General features: G+C 46.4%; 1 protein-coding gene across 3 annotated transcripts in view; it reads left to right on the top strand.

Annotated features, from left to right (window-relative positions):
- Window positions 1–20778, top strand: part of INSC (INSC spindle orientation adaptor protein) — a 421594-nt gene that overhangs the window by 88039 nt on the left and 312777 nt on the right. For all 3 annotated transcript variants that reach the window (XM_077286597.1, XM_077286595.1, XM_077286596.1), the window contains exon 2: window positions 10009–10071. In XM_077286597.1, the coding sequence (XP_077142712.1) occupies window positions 10013–10071 (59 nt within the window). In that variant the 5' untranslated portion in view covers window positions 10009–10012. The remainder of the gene's footprint in view (window positions 1–10008; window positions 10072–20778) is intronic.

Here is a 20778-nt window from a genome sequence, read left to right as displayed (position 1 = left end):
TTACGGGGCCGAATAATATTGCACACCCCACTTTTCAGTGTTTGAATTTCCACAAAAATTTAAAATAACCAATAAATTTCATTCAGCTTCACAATTGTGTTCCACTTGTTGTTGATTCTTCACCAGAAATTTACATTTGGTATCTATGTTTGAAGCACGATATGTGGGAAAAGGTTGAAAAGCTCCAGGGAGACGAATACTTTCGCAAGGCACTGTAAATCCTTACCGAACCCGACAGGATATGAGACATGGTTTACATACAGTATACCATTGCATATCCATTATATTTTTACATTCCTCACTAATAATGTTAGTAGTTTGCGTATGTAAAATTTGGGAGCTGTAGGTGTTAATTTAAAGGGTTAATTCACGGAGGAAACTGGAGTGGGCTCCCGCGCAATCTTCTCCTCCAGAGAGGGAAAGCCAGTGACTGAGGGCAGATATTAATAGCCTAGAGAGGGACCATGGTTATTGCCCCCCCGGCTAAAACCATCTGCCCCTAGCCACCCCAGAAAAGGCACATCTGTTAGATGCGACAACTCCGACAACTTTCTCTTCCCATTGCCCTGTAGCCGTGGCTTGCTATTGTAAGGTGACATTAAGCCTGGTTAATAGTGGAGAGATGTCAATAAGACGCCTATCCATTATTAATCCGATAGTAGGAAAGGGTTAAAAATACACACACACATTAAGAATAAAGTATTTTAATGAAAGAAAGAAACACACAGGTTTTTAATATCTTTATTGTACACTCAGTCCAAAGTGAAACCCTGGTTCTTCTAAAAAAAAATAAAACAACAACAATATCCCATACCTGTCCGCTGTACGGTCAAGTCCCACGCTGTAAATCCATCTGAAGGGGTTAAATACCTTTACAACCCAGAGGGCTGCTAATGCCACTGCTCCTGGCTGTAAAAGACTGGGGAATGAATGGACTGCAGGGAAGCATTGATGACTAGCGGTGCCGTCACCGAAGCTCCGCCCCCTGGCGGCATGAACTCATAGGAACTGTAGCGTGGGAAAGTTTCTGAATATAAATAAATATATATATACAGTGGGGCAAAAAAGTATTTAGTCAGTCAGCAATAGTGCAAGTTCCACCACTTAAAAAGATGAGAGGCGTCTGTAATTTACATCATAGGTAGACCTCAACTATGGGAGACAAACTGAGAAAAAAAAACCCAGAAAATCACATTGTCTGTTTTTTTATCATTTTATTTGCATATTATGGTGGAAAATAAGTATTTGGTCAGAAACAAACAATCAAGATTTCTGGCTCTCACAGACCTGTAACTTCTTCTTTAAGAGTCTCCTCTTTCCTCCACTCATTACCTGTAGTAATGGCACCTGTTTAAACTTGTTATTAGTATAAAAAGACACCTGTGCACACCCTCAAACAGTCTGACTCCAAACTCCACTATGGTGAAGACCAAAGAGCTGTCAAAGGACACCAGAAACAAAATTGTAGCCCTGCACCAGGCTGGGAAGACTGAATCTGCAATAGCCAACCAGCTTGGAGTGAAGAAATCAACAGTGGGAGCAATAATTAGAAAATGGAAGACATTCAAGACCACTGATAATCTCCCTCGATCTGGGGCTCCACGCAAAATCCCACCCCGTGGGGTCAGAATGATCACAAGAACGGTGAGCAAAAATCCCAGAACCACGCGGGGGGACCTAGTGAATGAACTGCAGAGAGCTGGGACCAATGTAACAAGGCCTACCATAAGTAACACACTACGCCACCATGGACTCAGATCCTGCAGTGCCAGACGTGTCCCACTGCTTAAGCCAGTACATGTCCGGGCCCGTCTGAAGTTTGCTAGAGAGCATTTGGATGATCCAGAGGAGTTTTGGGAGAATGTCCTATGGTCTGATGAAATCAAACTGGAACTGTTTGGTAGAAACACAACTTGTCGTGTTTGGAGGAAAAAGAATACTGAGTTGCATCCATCAAACACCATACCTACTGTAAAGCATGGTGGTGGAAACATCATGCTTTGGGGCTGTTTCTCTGCAAAGGGGCCAGGACGACTGATCCGGGTACATGAAAGAATGAATGGGGCCATGTATCGTGAGATTTTGAGTGCAAACCTCCTTCCATCAGCAAGGGCATTGAAGATGAAACGTGGCTGGGTCTTTCAACATGACAATGATCCAAAGCACACCGCCAGGGCAACGAAGGAGTGGCTTCGTAAGAAGCATTTCAAGGTCCTGGAGTGGCCTAGCCAGTCTCCAGATCTCAACCCTATAGAAAACCTTTGGAGGGAGTTGAAAGTCCGTGTTGCCAAGCGAAAAGCCAAAAACATCACTGCTCTAGAGGAGATCTGCATGGAGGAATGGGCCAACATACCAACAACAGTGTGTGGCAACCTTGTGAAGACTTACAGAAAACGTTTGACCTCTGTCATTGCCAACAAAGGATATATTACAAAGTATTGAGATGAAATTTTGTTTCTGACCAAATACTTATTTTCCTCCATAATATGCAAATAAAATGATAAAAAAACAGACAATGTGATTTTCTGGATTTTTTTTTCTCAGTTTGTCTCCCATAGTTGAGGTCTACCTATGATGTAAATTACAGACGCCTCTCATCTTTTTAAGTGGTGGAACTTGCACTATTGCTGACTGACTAAATACTTTTTTGCCCCACTGTATACAGTGCCTACAAGTAGTATTCAACCCCCTGCAGATTTAGCAGGTTTAATAAGATGCAAATAAGTTAGAGCCTTCAAACTTCAAACAAGAGCAGGATTTATTAACAGATGCATAAATCTTACAAACCAAAAAGTTTTGTTGCTCAGTTAAATTTTTATAAATTTTAAACATAAAAGTGTGGGTCAATTATTATTCAACCCCTAGGTTTAATATTTTGTGGAATAACCTTTGTTTGCAATTACAGCTAATAATCGTCTTTTATAAGACCTGATCAGGCCGGCACAGGTCTCTGGAGTTATCTTGGCCCACTCCTCCATGCAGATCTTCTCCAAGTTATCTAGGTTCTTTGGGTGTCTCATGTGGACTTTAATCTTGAGCTCCTTCCACAAGTTTTCAATTGGGTTAAGGTCAGGAGACTGACTAGGCCACTGCAACACCTTGATTTTTTGCCTCTTGAACCAGGCCTTGGTTTATCTTGGCTGTGTGCTTTGGGTCGTTGTCTTGTTGGAAGATGAAATGACGACCCATCTTAAGATCCTTGATGGAGGAGTGGAGGTTCTTGGCCAAAATCTCCAGGTAGGCCGTGCTATCCATCTTCCCATGGATGCGGACCAGATGGCCAGGCCCCTTGGCTGAGAAACAGCCCCACAGCATGATGCTGCCACCACCATGCTTGACTATAGGGATGGTATTCTTGGGGTCGTATGCAGTGCCATCCAGTCTCCAAACGTCACGTGTGTGGTTGGCACCAAAGATCTCGATCTTGGTCTCATCAGACCAGAGAACCTTGAACCAGTCAGTCTCAGAGTCCTCCAAGTGATCATGAGCAAACTGTAGACGAGCCTTGACATGACGCTTTGAAAGTAAAGGTACCTTACGGGCTCGTCTGGAACGGAGACCATTGCAGTGGAGTACGTTACTTATGGTATTGACTGAAACCAATGTCCCCACTGCCATGAGATCTTCCCGGAGCTCCTTCCTTGTTGTCCTTGGGTTAGCCTTGACTCTTCGGACAAGCCTGGCCTCGGCACGGGAGGAAACTTTCAAAGGCTGTCCAGGCCGTGGAAGGCTAACAGTAGTTCCATAAGCCTTCCACTTCCGGATGATGCTCCCAACAGTGGAGACAGGTAGGCCCAACTCCTTGGAAAGGGTTTTGTACCCCTTGCCAGCCTTGTGACCCTCCACGATCTTGTCTCTGATGGCCTTGGAATGCTCCTTTGTCTTTCCCATGTTGACCATGTTTGAGTGCTGTTCACAAGTTTGGGGAGGGTCTTAAATAGTCAGAAAAGGCTGGAAAAAGAGATAATTAATCCAAACATGTGAAGCTCATTGTTCTTTGTGCCTGAACTACTTCTTAATACTTTAGGGGAACCAAACAGAATTCTGGTGGGTTGAGGGGTTGAATAATAAATGACCCTCTGAAAAAACTTTTCCCAATTTAAAAAAAAAATAAACAAAGAAATAACATTCTTTTTTGCTGCAGTGCATTTCACACTTCCAGGCTGATCTACAGTCCAAATGTCACAATGCCAAGTTAATTCCAAATGTGTAAACCTGCTAAATCTGCAGGGGGTTGAATACTACTTGTAGGCACTGTATATATATATATATATATATATATATATATATACCCCTATACTATGTGTACACATTTATTTTCTCTATTCTAACCTGTCAGTGTGATGTTACTGTACACCGCGCTGAATTGCCGGCTTTTCTATAGGACGCCGCTGCGTATTTCTCACAAGTCGCACTGATGGTCTGTGTGGTGTGTGAGTTTTTCTCCCACAGACTTTCATTGGCGATTTTCGGCCGATATACGGTGAAAGTCGCAGCATGCACATATAATACGGCCGAGAAAACAACGGATGATGGGAGCTGCCCCATAGATTAACATCGGGCCGAGTGCTCTGCGGTTTTTTTATTTTTATCGCATAGCACTGGTCCGTATTACGCTCTAGTGTGACTGTGGCCTTACTGTTCTGGTCTGACATTTTCCGTTTCTTTGCTTTCCCACTTTGCTGCTGGATGGTGGCGCCAGGTGGGGGTCACTTATTTCTGGCTTACATGTGGTGTTCGCGCCTTTTACGTGTCGCTGCTCAGCTCAGTCGTACATCGCAGGTCTTGGAGGTTAATTGGCGCAGATGAAGCTGCTATTTCTAGAACCTCCTGGAGAGTCGTGTTCAGGGGACACTGGCGTTTACATCAGTGGGAATCCATCTACTGTACAGTGTTACCACTCCATGTAATAATCCTGTGCGGTGTAATAATGGAGCAATACCATATACCGTGGAGCGATACCACACAGAGCAATACCACACAGAGCAATGCCATATACCGCGGGGCGATATCACACAGAGCGACACCATATACCGCGGAGCAATACCACACGGAGCGACGCCATTTTCCGCGGAGCGATACCACACGGAGCGACGCCATATACCGCGGAACGATGCCATATAACACTGAGCAACGCCATATAACATGGAGCGATACCATATAATGCGGAGCGATACAATATACCGCGGAGCGATACCACACAGAGCGACACCATATACCGCGGAGCAATACCACACGGAGCGACGCCATATACCGCGGAGCGATACCACACGGAGCGACGCCATATACCGCGGAGCGATGCCATATAACACGGAGCGACGCCATATAACGCAGAGCGATGCCATATAACACGGAGCGATACAATATACCGCGGAGCGATACAATATACCGCAAAGCGATATCACACAGAGCGACACCATATACCGCGGAACGATACCACACGGAGCGACGCCATATACCGTGGATCGATGCCATATAGCACGGAGCGATACCATATAATGCAGAGCGATGCCATATACCGCGGAGCGACACCATATATCGCGGATCGATGCCATATATCGCGGAGCAATACTGTATACCGCGGATCGATGCCATATAGCACGGAGCGATACCATATAATGCACAGCGATGCCATATACCGCGGAGCGACACCATATATCGCGGAGCGACACCACATACCGCGGAGCAATGCCATATAGCACGAAGCGATCCCATATAACTCAGAGCGCACTGTACGGTGGCATATAATATTGTGTGTAGAGCACATTATATCATTATAAACACCAGTACACTGACATTGTGCTACGTATTATCTCTTACAGCAGAATTCTGACGACTTTTTGGCTTTTTCAAGCCAGTTTCACCAGCTCTGCCAAAATGACTGGAGTAAGATTTTCGGCGCAGGGAACGCTGCCGCCTGTCATTACGAAGTGTGCTCCCCCCAATGAGTCAGCAGTGTCGGACTCCAGCTCCAGTGTGAACATTGCAATCTGGATGAATCAGGGCCACATGTCTACACTGAGCCTCTGATACAAGGGCATGGCGGGCCTGGCCAGGGGCCACTGTCATGGCGCCACATGACAACACAATTAGGAGGCATCTCTTCGGGCCAGGAACATGGGGGCTCAGGTGTTCTCCTTACAGTCCTAGAGAGCGATGTGGACCCCCATAGAGGCCATACAGGACAGCGCATACGGGAAGATGCGGGAGCAGACACCGATCAGAACCTCTGGCCTCTATGCATCTCACACCCCGGACCCCACATTCGCCAGGTCACCACCCCATTGGTCCCGAACCTTCAGCAGCCTCGCCAGGCGGGGTCTCTCACAGGTCCTCCCAGGTGGTCTCTGGCATTTCTCTCACACTTGGGCCGCATCCAGCCTTGTTGCCCCCTGGGGATGTAGGCCTTATTGGTGACCAGGCAGCCCCTCTGGCCCTCCATACCCTGGGGTGGTGAACTAGCCAGTGACTGCCAGATCTCCGCTGTGTGAGCAGCGTAAGGCTCTGTGCACAGGGGGTCATTGTGGTGGAGGACACCTCTGCATCAACAGCTCCTTCTCTATGGAGATTTTGGAGGAGTTTTTTGTGCAATTTCTTTCTTATTTCCACCAGGTATTTTTCAAAACCTGAGGCGGAAAAAATGCTCAAAAGACAGAACAGGAAAGGAGTTTTATCAGTGACGTAACTGGAGTCCAATGGGCCCTGGTGCAAAATTTGGACCTGGCCCCCATCTGCATGTTGTTCAGATGCCTTGACCCTTGTAGCATTCTAGATCCCATAAAGACATACGTACATCTTTGCCCCTATATTGTAATGTCCCCCATCCTGGGCTCTTTCCTGGTGTACTGTCCCCATTCCGAAATAATGTCGCCCAACCTGGGCTCCTTCTTGGTGTAATGTCCCTCATCCTGGGCTCCTTCCTGGTGTACTGTCCCCATTCCGGAATAACGGCCCCCATCCTGGGCTCCTTCCTGGTGTACTGTCCCCATTCCGGAATAACGTCGCCCATCTTGGGCTCCTTCCTGGTGTACTGTCCCCATTCCGGAATAACGTCGCCCATCCTGGGCTCCTTCCTGGTGTGCTGTCCCCATTCGGGATTAATGTCCTTCATCTTGGCCTACTTCCTGGTGTAATTTTTACCATCAGACCCCGTATCAGCCCCTGCGCCATTTCTCCCTCAGACCCCGTATCAGCCCCTGCGCCATTTCTCCCTCAGACCCCATATCAGCCCCTGCGCCATTTCTCCCTCAGACCCCGTATCAGCCCCTGCGCCATTTCTCCCTCAGACCCCGTATCAGCCCCTGCGCCATTTCTCCCTCAGACCCCGTATCAGCCCCTGCGCCATTTCTCCATCAGACCCGTATCAGCCCCTGCGCCATTTCTCCCTCAGACCCCGTATCAGCCCCTGCGCCATTTCTCCATCAGACCTCGTATCAGCCCCTGCGCCATTTCTCCCTCAGACCCCGTATCAGTCCCTGCGCCATTTCTCCCTCAGACCCCGTATCAGCCCCTGCGCCATTTCTCCCTCAGACCCCGTCTCAGCCCCTGCGCCATTTCTCCCTCAGACCCCGTCTCAGCCCCTGCGCCATTTCTCCATCAGACCCGTATCAGCCCCTGCGCCATTTCTCCATCAGACCCCGTATCAGCCCCTGCGCCATTTCTCCATCAGACCCCTTATCAGCCCCTGCGCCATTTCTCCATCAGACCCGTATCAGCCCCTGCGCCATTTCTCCCTCAGACCCGTATCAGCCCCTGCGCCATTTCTCCATCAGACCCCGTCTCAGCCCCTGCGCCATTTCTCCATCAGACCCCGTATCAGCCCCTGCGCCATTTCTCCATCAGACCCCGTATCAGCCCCTGCGCCATTTCTCCATCAGACCCCTTATCAGCCCCTGCGCCATTTCTCCATCAGACCCCGTATCAGCCCCTCATCCTTTTCTAAGCTGAGCTCTTGTTTTCCTCCTTTTCCCTGTGCCGCCCTCACCGGAGACGCTGTATTTTTTTTGTCAGTTTTCCTTTTCTCCAGAATGTTCTGTTCTGACCACAGAAGCTTCTTTGCGGCTCATTACAATAAAGCAGAATAAGTGTTTGAGCCGCGGCTGCAAATGGAAACTTTCCATTAATCTAAAAGGTTTCCTGACGCCGCGGGCTCCCGGACGCCACAGGCTTTGTTCTGTGATGTATGAATTATTCAGAAGGCAGTTTAGATTGTCAGCTCCTGTGCTCAGGGTTCACCATCTGCCGTCTCCCTTGCCAGTGGCTTCATGGCGATGTTTACTCGTGAAACCTGCTACGTGCAATTCTAGGAAACAACACAAATGATTCTCCTCTGAGCAGCAAACGAGACACCCCTAGAGAATAGCCCCCACCTCTGTAATGCCCCCCAATAACTGCAGCCCCACCCCTGTAACACCCCCCAAATAACTGCAGCCCCCACCCATATAATACCCCCCAATAACTGCAGCCCCCACCCCTTTAATGCCCCCCAATAACTGCAGCCCCCACCCCTGTAATACCCCCCAATAACTGCAGCCCCCACCCCTGTAATGCCCCCCAATAACTGCAGCCCCCACCCCTGTAATACCCCCCAATAACTGCAGCCCTCACCCCTGTAATGCCCCCAATAACGGCAGCCCCACCCTTGTAATGCCCCCCAATAACTGCAGCCCCTACCCCTGTAATACCCCCCAATAACTGCAGCCCTCACCCCTGTAATACCCCCCCAATAACTGCAGCCCTCACCCCTGTCATACCCCCCAATAACTGCAGCCCCCACCCCTGTAATGCCCCCCAATAACTGCAGCTTCACCCCTGTAATGCCCACAATAACTGCAGCCCTCACCCCTGTAATGCCCCCAATAACGGCAGCCCCACCCTTGTAATGCCCCCCATAACTGCAGCCCCTACCCCTGTAATACCCCCCAATAACTGCAGCCCTCACCCCTGTAATACCCCCCCAATAACTGCAGCCCTCACCCCTGTCATACCCCCCAATAACTGCAGCCCCCACCCCTGTAATGCCCCCCAATAACTGCAGCTTCACCCCTGTAATGCCCCCAATAACTGCAGCTTCACCCCTGTAATGCCCCCAATAACTGCAGCTTCACCCCTGTAATGCCCCCAATAACTGCAGCCCTCACCCCTGTAATACCCCCCAATAACTGCAGCCCTCACTCCTGTAATACCCCCCAACTGCAGCCCTCACTCCTGTAATACCCCCCAATAACTGCAGCCCCCACCCCTGTAATACCCCCAAACACTGCAGCCCCCACTCCTGTAATACCCCAAATAACTGCAGCCCCTACCCCTGTAATACCCCCCAATAACTGCAGCCCTCACCCCTGTAATACCCCCCAATAACTGCAGCCCCCACCCCTGTAATACCCCCCAATAACTAGCTCCACCCCTGTAATACCCCCCAATAACTGCAGCCCCCACCCCTATAATACCCCCTAATAACTGCAGCCCCCACCCCTATAATACCACCCAATAACCGCAGCCCTCACCCCTGTAATACCCCCCAATAACTAGCTCCACCCCTGTAATACCCCCAAATAACTGCAGCTCCCACCCCTGTAATACCCCCCAATAACCGCAGCCCTCATCCCTGTAATACCCCCAATAACTGCAGCCCCCACCCCTGTAATGCCCCCCAATAACTGCAGCTTCACCCCTGTTATGCCCCCAATAACTGCAGCTTCACCCCTGTAATGCCCCCAATAACTGCATCCCTCACCCCTGTAATACCCCCCAAACACTGCAGCCCCCACTCCTGTAATACCTCAAATAACTGCAGCCCCTAGGCCCTGTAATACCCCCCAATAACTACAGCCCCCACCCCTATAATACCCCCCAATAACTGCAGCCCCCACCCCTGTAATACCCCCCAATAACTGCAGCCCCCACCCCTGTAATACCCCCCAATAACTGCAGCCCTCACCCCTGTAATACCCCCTAATAACTGCAGCTCCTTCCTACACTAACCTCTGGTCCTTTTCTTGTTTGCAGTCTGATGGTCCTAGCAGGTGCTGAGAGCGGGATGGACATACTGAACACGCTGCCCGTCCACCGGTAAGATGTGCGCCGTATCGCCAACACCGGGTCATGTGATCATTGCCCCGGGTCACGTGATCATTGCGCCGGGTCACGTGATCATTGCGCCGGGTCATGTGATCATTGCGCCGGGTCACGTGATCATTGCGCAGTGTTTGCCCCATGTGGACGTATTTCTGGAAATGACGACTTGCGGTGATTACAGGGCGGCTCTGGTCACTTTCCATAATTCTGTGACCCTACACATAGACGTACTACATGTCCCAGCTGCCTCTGGAGCGCACGGGGTGTTCTGGATCAGTGTTAATACTGCCTGTACCACGTGCCACGCCAGAGAGGCAACGGGAGATTAGGGAGGTTAATAAGTGGCTCAAGAATTGGTGTAGGAAGGAGGGGTTTGGGTTCCTGCAGAACTGGGCCGACTTCTCAGTTGGCTACAGGCTCTACGCTAGGGACGGGCTGCACCTCAATGGGGAAGGTGCAGCTGTGCTGGGGGAGAAAATGGTTAGAAGGTTGGAGGAGTGTTTAAACTAGAAATGGGGGGGAGGGTATTCATTTTATAGGAGGGGAAGATAGTGCAGATAGACACCTGGGCACAAATAAGGAAGTTGGGGGTGGCGGTGGCATGGGGGGGTGGGGTTAGAACAGTTAGTAATTTAAGAAAGAATAGAGGTACAGAGAGTAACATCAAGTGCATGTATACTAATGCCAGAAGCCTCGCCAACAAAATGGATGAATTAGAACTAATGTTGTTGGAGCATAATTATGATATGTTGGGGATATCTGAGACGTGGCTGGATGAGAGCCATGACTGGGCTGTTAACTTGCAGGGCTATAGCCTGTTCAGAAATGACCGTACAGATAAGCGAGGGGGAGGGGTGTGTCTATATGTAAAATCTTCCTTAAAACCCATCCTGCGTGATAATATAGGTGAATTTAATGAAAATGTAGAGTCCCTGTGGGTGGAGATAAGGGGAGGGGGAAAAAATAATAAATTACTGATAGGGGTTTGTTATAAATCTCCAAAACTAATGGAAGCAATGGAGAATATCCTCGTAAAGCAAATAGATGAAGCTGCGACTCAAGGAGAAGTCATTATTATGGGGGACTTCAACTACCCTGAAATAGGTTGGGGAACAGAAACCTGCAGTTCCAGCAAAGGTAATCGGTTTTTGACAACTATGAGAGACAATTACCTTTCACAACTGGTTCAGGACCCAACAAGGAGGGGGGCACTGCTAGACCTAATATTAACCAACAGGCCAGACCGCATATCAAATATAAGGGTTGGGGGTCACTTGGGGAATAGTGATCACAAAATAATAAGTTTTCATGTAACCTTTAATAAGATGGGTAGTAGGGGGGTGACAAGGACACTAAACTTCAGGAGGGCAAATTTCCAACGGATGAGAGAGGATCTTGGTGCAATTAACTGGGACAATATCCTGAGACACAAAAATACACAAAGAAAATGGGAGACATTTATTAGCATCCTGGATAGGACCTGTGCACAGTATATACCGTATGGGAATAAACATACTAGAAATAGGAGGAAACCAATATAGCTAAATAGAGCCGTAAGGGGCGCAATAAGGGACAAAAAGAAAGCATTTAGAGAATTATAGGAAGTAGGTAGTGATGAGGCATTAAATAAATACAGAAAATTAAATAAATTCTGTAAAAAGCAAATCAAGGCAGCAAAGATTGAGACAGAGAGACTCATTGCCAGAGAGAATAAAAATAATCCCAAAATATTCTTTAACTATATAAATAGTAAGAAACTAAAAAATGACAGTGTTGGCCCCCTTAAAAATAGTCTGGGTGAAATGGTGGATGAGGATGAGGAAAAAGCCAATATGCTAAATGACTTTTTTTCATCAGTATTTACAAAAGAAAATCCCATGGCAGACAAAATGACTAGTGATAAAAATTCCCCATTAAATGTCACCTGCTTAACCCAGCAGGACGTACAGCGGCGTCTAAAAATAACTAAAATTGATAAATCTCCGGGCCCGGATGGGATACACCCCCGAGTACTGCAGGAACTAAGTACAGTCATTGATAGACCATTATTTTTAATCTTTAAAGACTCCATAATAACAGGGTCTGTACCACAGGACTGGCGTATAGCAAATGTGGTGCCAATATTCAAAAAAGGGGCAAAAACTGAACTCGGTAATTATAGGCCAGTAAGCTTAACCTCTACTGTGGGTAAAATCCTGGAGGGCATTCTAAGGGATGCTATGCTGGAGTATCTGAAGAGGAATAACCTCATGACCCAGTATCAGCACGGGTTTACTAGGGACCGTTCATGTCAGACTAATTTGATCAGCTTCTATGAAGAGGTAAGTTCCGGACTGGACCAAGGGAACCCAGTGGACGTAGTATATATGGACTTTTCCAAAGCTTTTGATACGGTGCCACACAAAAGGTTGTTACATAAAATGAGAGTAATGGGGATAGGGGAAAATATGTGTAAGTGGGTTGAGAGCTGGCTCAGGGATAGGAAACAAAGGGTGGTTATTAATGGAGCACACTCGGACTGGGTCACGGTTAGCAGTGGGGTACCACAGGGGTCAGTATTGGGCCCTCTTCTTTTTAACATATTTATTAATGACCTTGTAGGGGGCATTCAGAGTAGAATTTCAATATTTGCAGATGACACTAAACTCTGTAAGGTAATCAATACAGGGGAGGACAATTTTATATTACAGGATGATTTATGTAAACTAGAAGCTTGGGCTGATAAATGGCAAATGAGCTTTAATGGGGATAAATGTAAGGTCATGCACTTGGGTAGAAGTAATAAGATGTATAACTATGTGCTTAATTCTAAAACTCTGGGCAAAACCGTCAATGAAAAAGACCTGGGTGTATGGGTGGATGACAAACTCATATTCAGTGGCCAGTGTCAGGCAGCTGCTACAAAGGCAAATAAAATAATGGGATGTATTAAAAGAGGCATAGATGCTCATGAGGAGAACATAATTTTACCTCTATACAAGTCACTAGTTTGACCACACTTAGAATACTGTGCACAGTTCTGGTCTCCGGTGTATAAGAAAGACATAGCTGAACTGGAGCGGGTGCAGAGAAGAGCGACCAAGGTTATTAGAGGACTGGGGGGTCTGCAATACCAAGATAGGTTATTACACTTGGGGCTATTTAGTTTGGAAAAACGAAGACTAAGGGGTGATCTTATTTTAATGTATAAATATATGAGGGGACAGTACAAAGACCTTTCTGGTGATCTTTTTAATCATAGACCTGAGACAGGGACAAGGGGGCATCCTCTACGTCTGGAGGAAAGAAGGTTTAAGCATAATAACAGACGCGGATTCTTTACTGTAAGAGCAGTGAGACTATGGAACTCTCTGCCGTATGATGTTGTAATGAGTGATTCATTAATTAAATTTAAGAGGGGACTGGATACCTTTCTGGAAAAGTATAATGTTACAGGGTATATACACTAGATTCCTTGATAAGGCGTTGATCCAGGGAACTAGTCTGATTGCCGTATGTGGAGTCGGGAAGGAATTTTTTTCCCCATGGTGGAGTTACTCTTTGCCACATGGGGTTTTTTTGCCTTCCCCTGGATCAACATGTTAGGGCATGTTAGGTTAGGCTATGGGTTGAACTAGATGGACTTACAGTCTTCCTTCAACCTTAATAACTATGTAACTATGTAACTATGTTTCCCAAACCCCGTCCTCGTGGCCCCCACACGCCAGGTTTTCAGGATTTCCACATGGCGCCGGTGAGAGAACCTGATGCCTTAGGCTACTTTCACACTAGCGTTAACTGCATTACGTCGCAAATGCGTCGTTTTGCCGAAAAAACGCATCCTGCAAAAGTGCTTGCAGGATGCGTTTTTTCAGCATTGACTAACATTAGCGACGCATTTGCTGCAGGGGCATCAATAACCAGGGCTGCAGGATGGGGGACACTACATGGGTCTGGGGGCTCATACTGCACACAGATCAATGACGAGGATGTGGACGCTGTGGGGTCTGAGAAGAAGAACAGATTGGAGCAATGTCATGCAATGAGCCGCCCTCTCCATAGGCGCCCAAAGGGGGAAAAGCCCATGGATGACTCTGCCCGTCTGTAGAAAAGAGTAAATGTGGGGAGGGGTACAACAAGTGCTCAATCCTTCTCCCCCACAGTTTCCCCTTTATTTCTGTCTCCTACAACCTCCCTCTTTCTGTCTCCCTCCTTCATTTTCCTCTCTCTCCTGCAGTCTCTCTTTCTCTTCCTCTCTCCTCCTCTCTCTCCTGCAATCTCCCTTCTCTCACCTGCAGTCTCCCTTTCTCTTTCTCTCCCTCTCTCCTGCAGTCTCTCTTTCACTCCTGCAGTCTCCCTTTCTCTCTCATGCGGTCTCCCTCTCTCCCCCTCTCTCTCCTTCAGTCTACCTTTCTCTCTCTCTTTCTCTCTCTCTCCTGCAGTCTACTTTTCTATCCCCCTCTCTCTCCTGCAGTCTCCCTTTTTCTCTCACTCTCCCTCATGCGGTCTCCCTCCCTCTCTCCCCCTCTCTCTCCTGCAGTCTCCCTTTCTCTCCCTCTCTTTCTCTCTTCTGCAGTCTCCCTTTCTCTCCCTCCCTCTTTCCTGCAATATCCTTTTCTCTCCATCTCTCTTTCCTGCAGTCTCCCTTTCTCTCCATCTTTCCTGCAGTCTCCCTTTCTCTCTCCTGCAGTCTTCCTTTTTGTCTCCTGCAGTCTCCCTTTCTCTTACTCTCCTGCAGTCTCCCTTTCTCTCCCTCTCCTGCAGTCTCCCTTTTTCTCTCACTCTCTCTCATATGGTCTCTCTCCCCCTCTCCTGCAGTCTCCCTTTCTCTCTTCTGCAGTCTCCCTTTTTCTCTCACTCTCATGCGGTCTCCCTCTCCCCCTCTCTCTCCTGCAGTCTCCCTTTCTCTCCCTCCCTCTCCCTCTCTCTCCTGCAGTCTCCCTCTCTCTCCTGCAGTCTCCCTCTCTTTCCTGCAATCTCCTCTTCTCTCCATCTCTTTCCTGCAGTCTCCCTTTCTCTCTCCTGCAGTCTCCCTTTTTGTCTCTCCCTCAGTCTCCCTTTCACTCTTTCCCTCTCTCCTGCAGTCTCCCTTTCTCTCACTCTCCTGCAGTCTCCCTCTCTCCATCTCTCTCTCCTGCAGTCTCCCTTTCTCTCTCCTGCAGTCTCCCTTTTTGTCTCTCTCCCTCTCTCCTGCAGTCTTCCTTTCTCTTTCCCTCTCTCTCTCCTGCAGTCTCCCTTTGTCTCTCTCCTGCAGTCTCCCTTTCTCTCTTTCCCTCTCTCTCAGGCCGGCGTCACACTTGGCGTAAGACAATACGGTCCGTATTTTACGGCCGTAATACAGCCGTAATACGGACAAATGTTCCCAAAATAGTGATCCGTAGGCAGGGTGTGTCAGCGTATTTTGCGCATGGCATCCTCCGTATGTAATCCGTATGGCATCCGTCGTATCCGAGATATTTTCTCGCAGGCTTGCAAAACCGACATCTAATGGATTTATGTGCTCAAATGTTCGGGAAAACATATATACAGTGTATATACAGTTAGGTCCATATATATTTGGACAGAGACAACATTTTTCTCATTTTGGTTATAGACATTACCACAATTTAATTTTAAACAAAACTATTCAGATGCAGTTGAAGTTCAGACTTTTAGCTTTCATTTGAGGGGATCCATATTAAAATTGGATGAAGAGTTTAGGAGTTTCAGCTCCTTAACATGTGCCACCCTGTTTTTTAAAGGGACCAAAAGTAATTGGACAATTGACTCCAAGGCTATTTCATGGACAGGTGTGGGCAATCCCTTCGTTATGTCATTCTCAACTAAGCAGATAAAAGGCCTGGAGTTGATTTGAGGTGTGGTGCTTGCATTTGGAAGGTTTTCCTATGAAGTAAACATGCGGTCAAAAGTGCTCTCCATGAAGGTGAAACAAGCCATTCTTAAGCTGTGAAAACAGAGAAAAAACCCATCCGAGAAATTGCTACAATATTAGGAGTGGCAAAATGTACAGTTTGGTACATCCTGAGAAGGAAAGAAAGCACTGGTGATCTCATCAATGCAAAAAGACCTGGGCGCCCACAGAAGACAACAGTGGTGGAGGATAGAAGAATAATCTCCATGGTGAAGAGAAACCCCTTCACACCAGCCAACCAAGTGACCAACACTCTCGAGGAGGTCGGCGTATCAATATCCAAATCTACCATAAAGAGAAGACTGCATGAAAGTAAATACAGAGGGTTCACTGCACGGTGCAAGCCACTCATAAGTGTCAAGAATAAAAAGGCTAGACTGGACTTTGCTAAAAAACATCTAAAAAAGCCAGCACAGTTCAGGAAGAACATTCTTTGGACAGATGAAACCAAGATCAACCTCTACCAGAATGATGGAAAGAGAAAAGTATGGCGAAGGCGTGGTACAGCTCATGATCCAACGCATACCACATCATCTGTAAAACACGGCGGAGGCAGTGTGATGGGTTGGGCATGCATGGCTGCCAGTGGCACTGGGTCACTAGTGTTTATTGATGATGTGACACAGGACAGAAGCAGCCGAATGAATTCTGAGGTATTCAGAGACATACTGTGTGCTCAGATCCAGCCAAATGCAGCCAACCTGATTGGTCGTCGTTTCATCCTACAGATAGACAATGACCCAAAACATAAAGCCAAAGCAACCCAGGAGTTTATTAAAGCAAAGAAGTGGAATATTCTTGAATGGCCAAGTCAGTCACCTGATCTCAACCCAATTGAGCATGCATTTCACTTGTTAAAGACTAAACTTCAGACAGAAAGGCCCACAAACAAACAGCAACTGAAAACCACCGCAGTGAAGGCCTGGCAGACCATGAAAAAGGAGGAAACACAGCGTCTGGTGATGTCCATGAGTTCAAGACTTCAGGCAGTCATTGCCAACAAAGGGTTTTCAACCAAGTACTAGAAATGAACATTTTATTTAAAATTATTGAATCTGTCCAATTACTTTTGGTCCCTTTAAAAACAGGGTGGCACATGTTAAGGAGCTGAAACTCCCAAACCTTTCATCCAATTTTAATGTGGATACCCTCAAATGAAAGCTGAAAGTCTGAACTTCAACTGCATCTGAATTGTTTTGTTTAAAATTCATTGTGGTAATGTCTATAACCAAAATGAGAAAAATGTTGTCTCTGTCCAAATATATATGGACCTAACTGTATATATATATATACTGTATATATATATATATATATATATATATATATATATATATATATATATATATATATATGTCATTGAGACACATATATATATATTCTGTATTTATATTTACTTCAGCGCGATATCTGTGAAAAGCCGGTAATTCAATTGCCGGCTTTTAATTTCTCCTTCCCAAACCCGACAGGATATGAGACATGGTTTACATACAGTAAACCATCTCATATCCCCATTTTTTTTGGCGTGGGCTCCCGCGCAATTTTCTCCGCCAGAGTGGTAAAGCCAGTGACTGAGGGTAGATATTAATAGCCAGGAGAGGGTCCATGGTTATTGGCCCCCCCTGGCTACAAACATCTGCCCCCAGCCACCCCAGAAAAGGCACATCTGGAAGATGCGCCTATTCTGGCACTTGGCCACTCTCTTCCCACTCCCTGTAGCGGTGGGATATGGGGTAATGAAGGGTTAATGCCACCTTGCTATTGTAAGGTGACATTAAGCCAGATTAATAATGGAGGTGTCAATTATGACACCTATCCATTATTAATCCAATTGTTTGAAAGGGTTAAAAAACACACACATGATTTAAAAGTATTTTAATGAAATAAACACAGCGGTTGTTTTAATATTTTATTGCTCTCTCAATCCACTTGCAGACCCTCGCTTGACAAAACAATAAATGCACAAGATACATACCCTCTGTTGAACCGTCACATCCCACGAGGTGATCCATCTGAAGGGGTTAAAATAATTTACAAGCAGGAGCCCTGCAAATGCAGCTGTGCTCGTGCTTGTAAATCCCCGGCGAATGAAGGAAATGTAGGTCATTGACCTACATTTCCTTCAGTCGCGGTGATGCGCCCCCTGGTGGATGTCCTCATATGACCTGGAGCGTGGGAAAAAGTTCCCAGGCTGCAGTTCATGAGAACATCCAGCAGGGGCGCATCACCGCGACTGAATGTAAGTATAGATCACTCTGCTTTCCTTTCAGCACCCGGGGATTACAGGCACGAGCGAGTGGTTTAGCGCAGCTCATGCCTGTAATATTAGTTAACCCCTTCAGATGGATTACCTCGTGGGACGTGATAGGACATCAGAAGGTATGTATATTGTGTGTTTATTATTTTGCTAAGCGAGGGTGTTCCTGATGGATTGAGAGAACAATAAAATACTAAAACAACCTGTTTGTTTCTTTCATTAAAATACTTTTAAATCATGTGTGTGTGTGTGTGTTTTAACCCTTTCAGACAATTGGATTAATAATGGATAGGTGTCATAATTGACGCCTCTCCATTATTAATCTGGCTTAATGTCACCTTACAATAGCAAGGTGGCATTAACCCTTCATTACCCCATATCCCACCTCTACAGGGAGTGGGAAGAGAGAGGCCAAGTGCCAGAATAGGCGCATCTTCCAGATGTGCCTTTTCTGGGGTGGCTGGGGGCAGATGTTTGTAGCCAGGGGGGGGCCAATAACCATGGACCCTCTCCTGGCTATTAATATCTGCCCTCAGTCACTGGCTTTACCACTCTGGCGGAGAAAATTGCGCGGGAGCCCACGCCAATTTTTTCCGCCATTTAACCCTTTATTTTAGCAGCTACAGCGCTGAAATTTTGCACATACACACTACTAACATTAGTAGTGTGGAATATGCAAAAAAAAAATGGGATATGAGATGGTTTACTGTATGTAAACCACGTCTCATATCCTGTCGGGTTTAGGCAGGAGAAATGAAAAGCCGGCAATTGAATTACCGACTTTTCACTAACACCGCTGCGTATTTCTCGCAAGTCACACTGCTGGTCCGTGTGGAATCCGTATTTTTCTCACCCCCATAGACTTTCATTGGCGATTTTTTTGCGCAATACGCTGACAAACGCAGCATGCTGCGATTTTGTACGGCCGTAGAACGGATCCGTAATATACGGCTGATAGGACGAGACCCATTGAGAATCATTGTGCCGTATGTTATGCGAGTTTTACGGACGTAGTTTCTGCGCTCTTACGTCTGTAAAACTCGCATGTGTGACGGCGGCCTCACTCTCCTGCAGTCTCCCTTTCTCTCTTTCCCTCTCTCTCTCTCTCCTGCAGTCTCCCTTTCCCTCTCACTCTCCTGCAGTCTCCCTTTCTCTCCCTCTCAAATTCAAATGAGCTTTATTGGCAGGACTAAGTACATGTTAGCATTGTCGAAGCATATGGTAAAAATAGGGGGTGGGGTAGGGAGGCATATAGAGGTCCAGGATATATCAGGCTCCTTTTAGAGGATAGGTGACATGTACAGGGTGGGGTATAGGAGTCCATGGCATATCAGGCTCCTCTTGGTCTGTGGCAGGCACTGACATATTCCGCTGCTATGGCCGCTGCACTTTCCTCTTTCCCCAGTATTATCGGTAGTTTCTCTTCCTCCTCCATGGAGGTGAAGTCTGGGAGGAGATCAGACAGTCTCTTGAAGTGAGTGTCCCTCACTGCGGAGTATTTGAGGCCCTCTCCCCTGCAGTCTCCTTTTCTTATTACATCGGGTCTTATCCTCCAGGTCTTTTATTAAATAAAATAAAAATACTTTACATGACAATAACTAAGATACATTACAAATAAAACACAACAGAACAAAACATAAGAACAAAGCTCCAATCAGACGACAACAAACGACAAAAATCACAAAGAAATAAACCAGAAATGGAACCAAAATGGAGAAAGTTCATGACCTACAAATCAGGGACGAGAAAGAAAAATTCCAATAAAAATAAAGAAAGCAAAACTAAAAGACAACAAACAAAATACTCATAACTACATGAATCCCCTGTAAAAATTTTACATAATAAATAGTATAAAATCATATAAGACCCCCGGCCCAGCTTCATTCATAATACTATATACAACCCCAACTACATTCACACCGTCCTATATACAATATTATATACAATATATACACTATAAACACATTATACTAAACCAAATATTATACAGCCCCGCAAACACAACAAAACCCTACTTGTCCCACTGCCTTACAGCCACCCCCTTACACCACCACATTCACCCCACCACAAACCTAAATACAATACAGTGTACAAGATTAACATTTGATTTATTTTTTTTATATATATATTTTTTTTTAAATTATATTTTCTTTTTTTTTTTTTTTTTTTTTTTTTTTTTTTTTAATATATATATATATACACACACATCTACTCTAACTATCCCGCCACCCCTGATCCAGCTCTGGGCACAAAGTTCAGGAATTATCCGAGCTAGGATCAGGCCCCAAAGTTTTTCCCCAGGCTGGGCCTGGGCCAGGCCAGATCAGTCTCTTATCACCGCCGTTGAAACCCCCAATCCCCCCACCCAACCTAACTAAGACCCTCTATTATACACTAAATACAATATATACAATACACTATATACAATATATACATAAACCAACTTCACAGAACACAACCTACATACTCACCACCCAAGGCTCAAGTTCGATGCCTGCAAACCTTCTATTCAGGGAACAGAAATACAAAACAAAAACCTAGGGTGTAAAGATATCAG

The sequence above is a fragment of the Ranitomeya variabilis genome, chromosome 2, assembly GCF_051348905.1.
Source record: "Ranitomeya variabilis isolate aRanVar5 chromosome 2, aRanVar5.hap1, whole genome shotgun sequence".
NCBI lineage: Eukaryota > Metazoa > Chordata > Amphibia > Anura > Dendrobatidae > Ranitomeya > Ranitomeya variabilis.
Note: the sequence above shows the minus strand (reverse complement) of the source record. Positions and strands in the feature narration are given on the sequence as shown.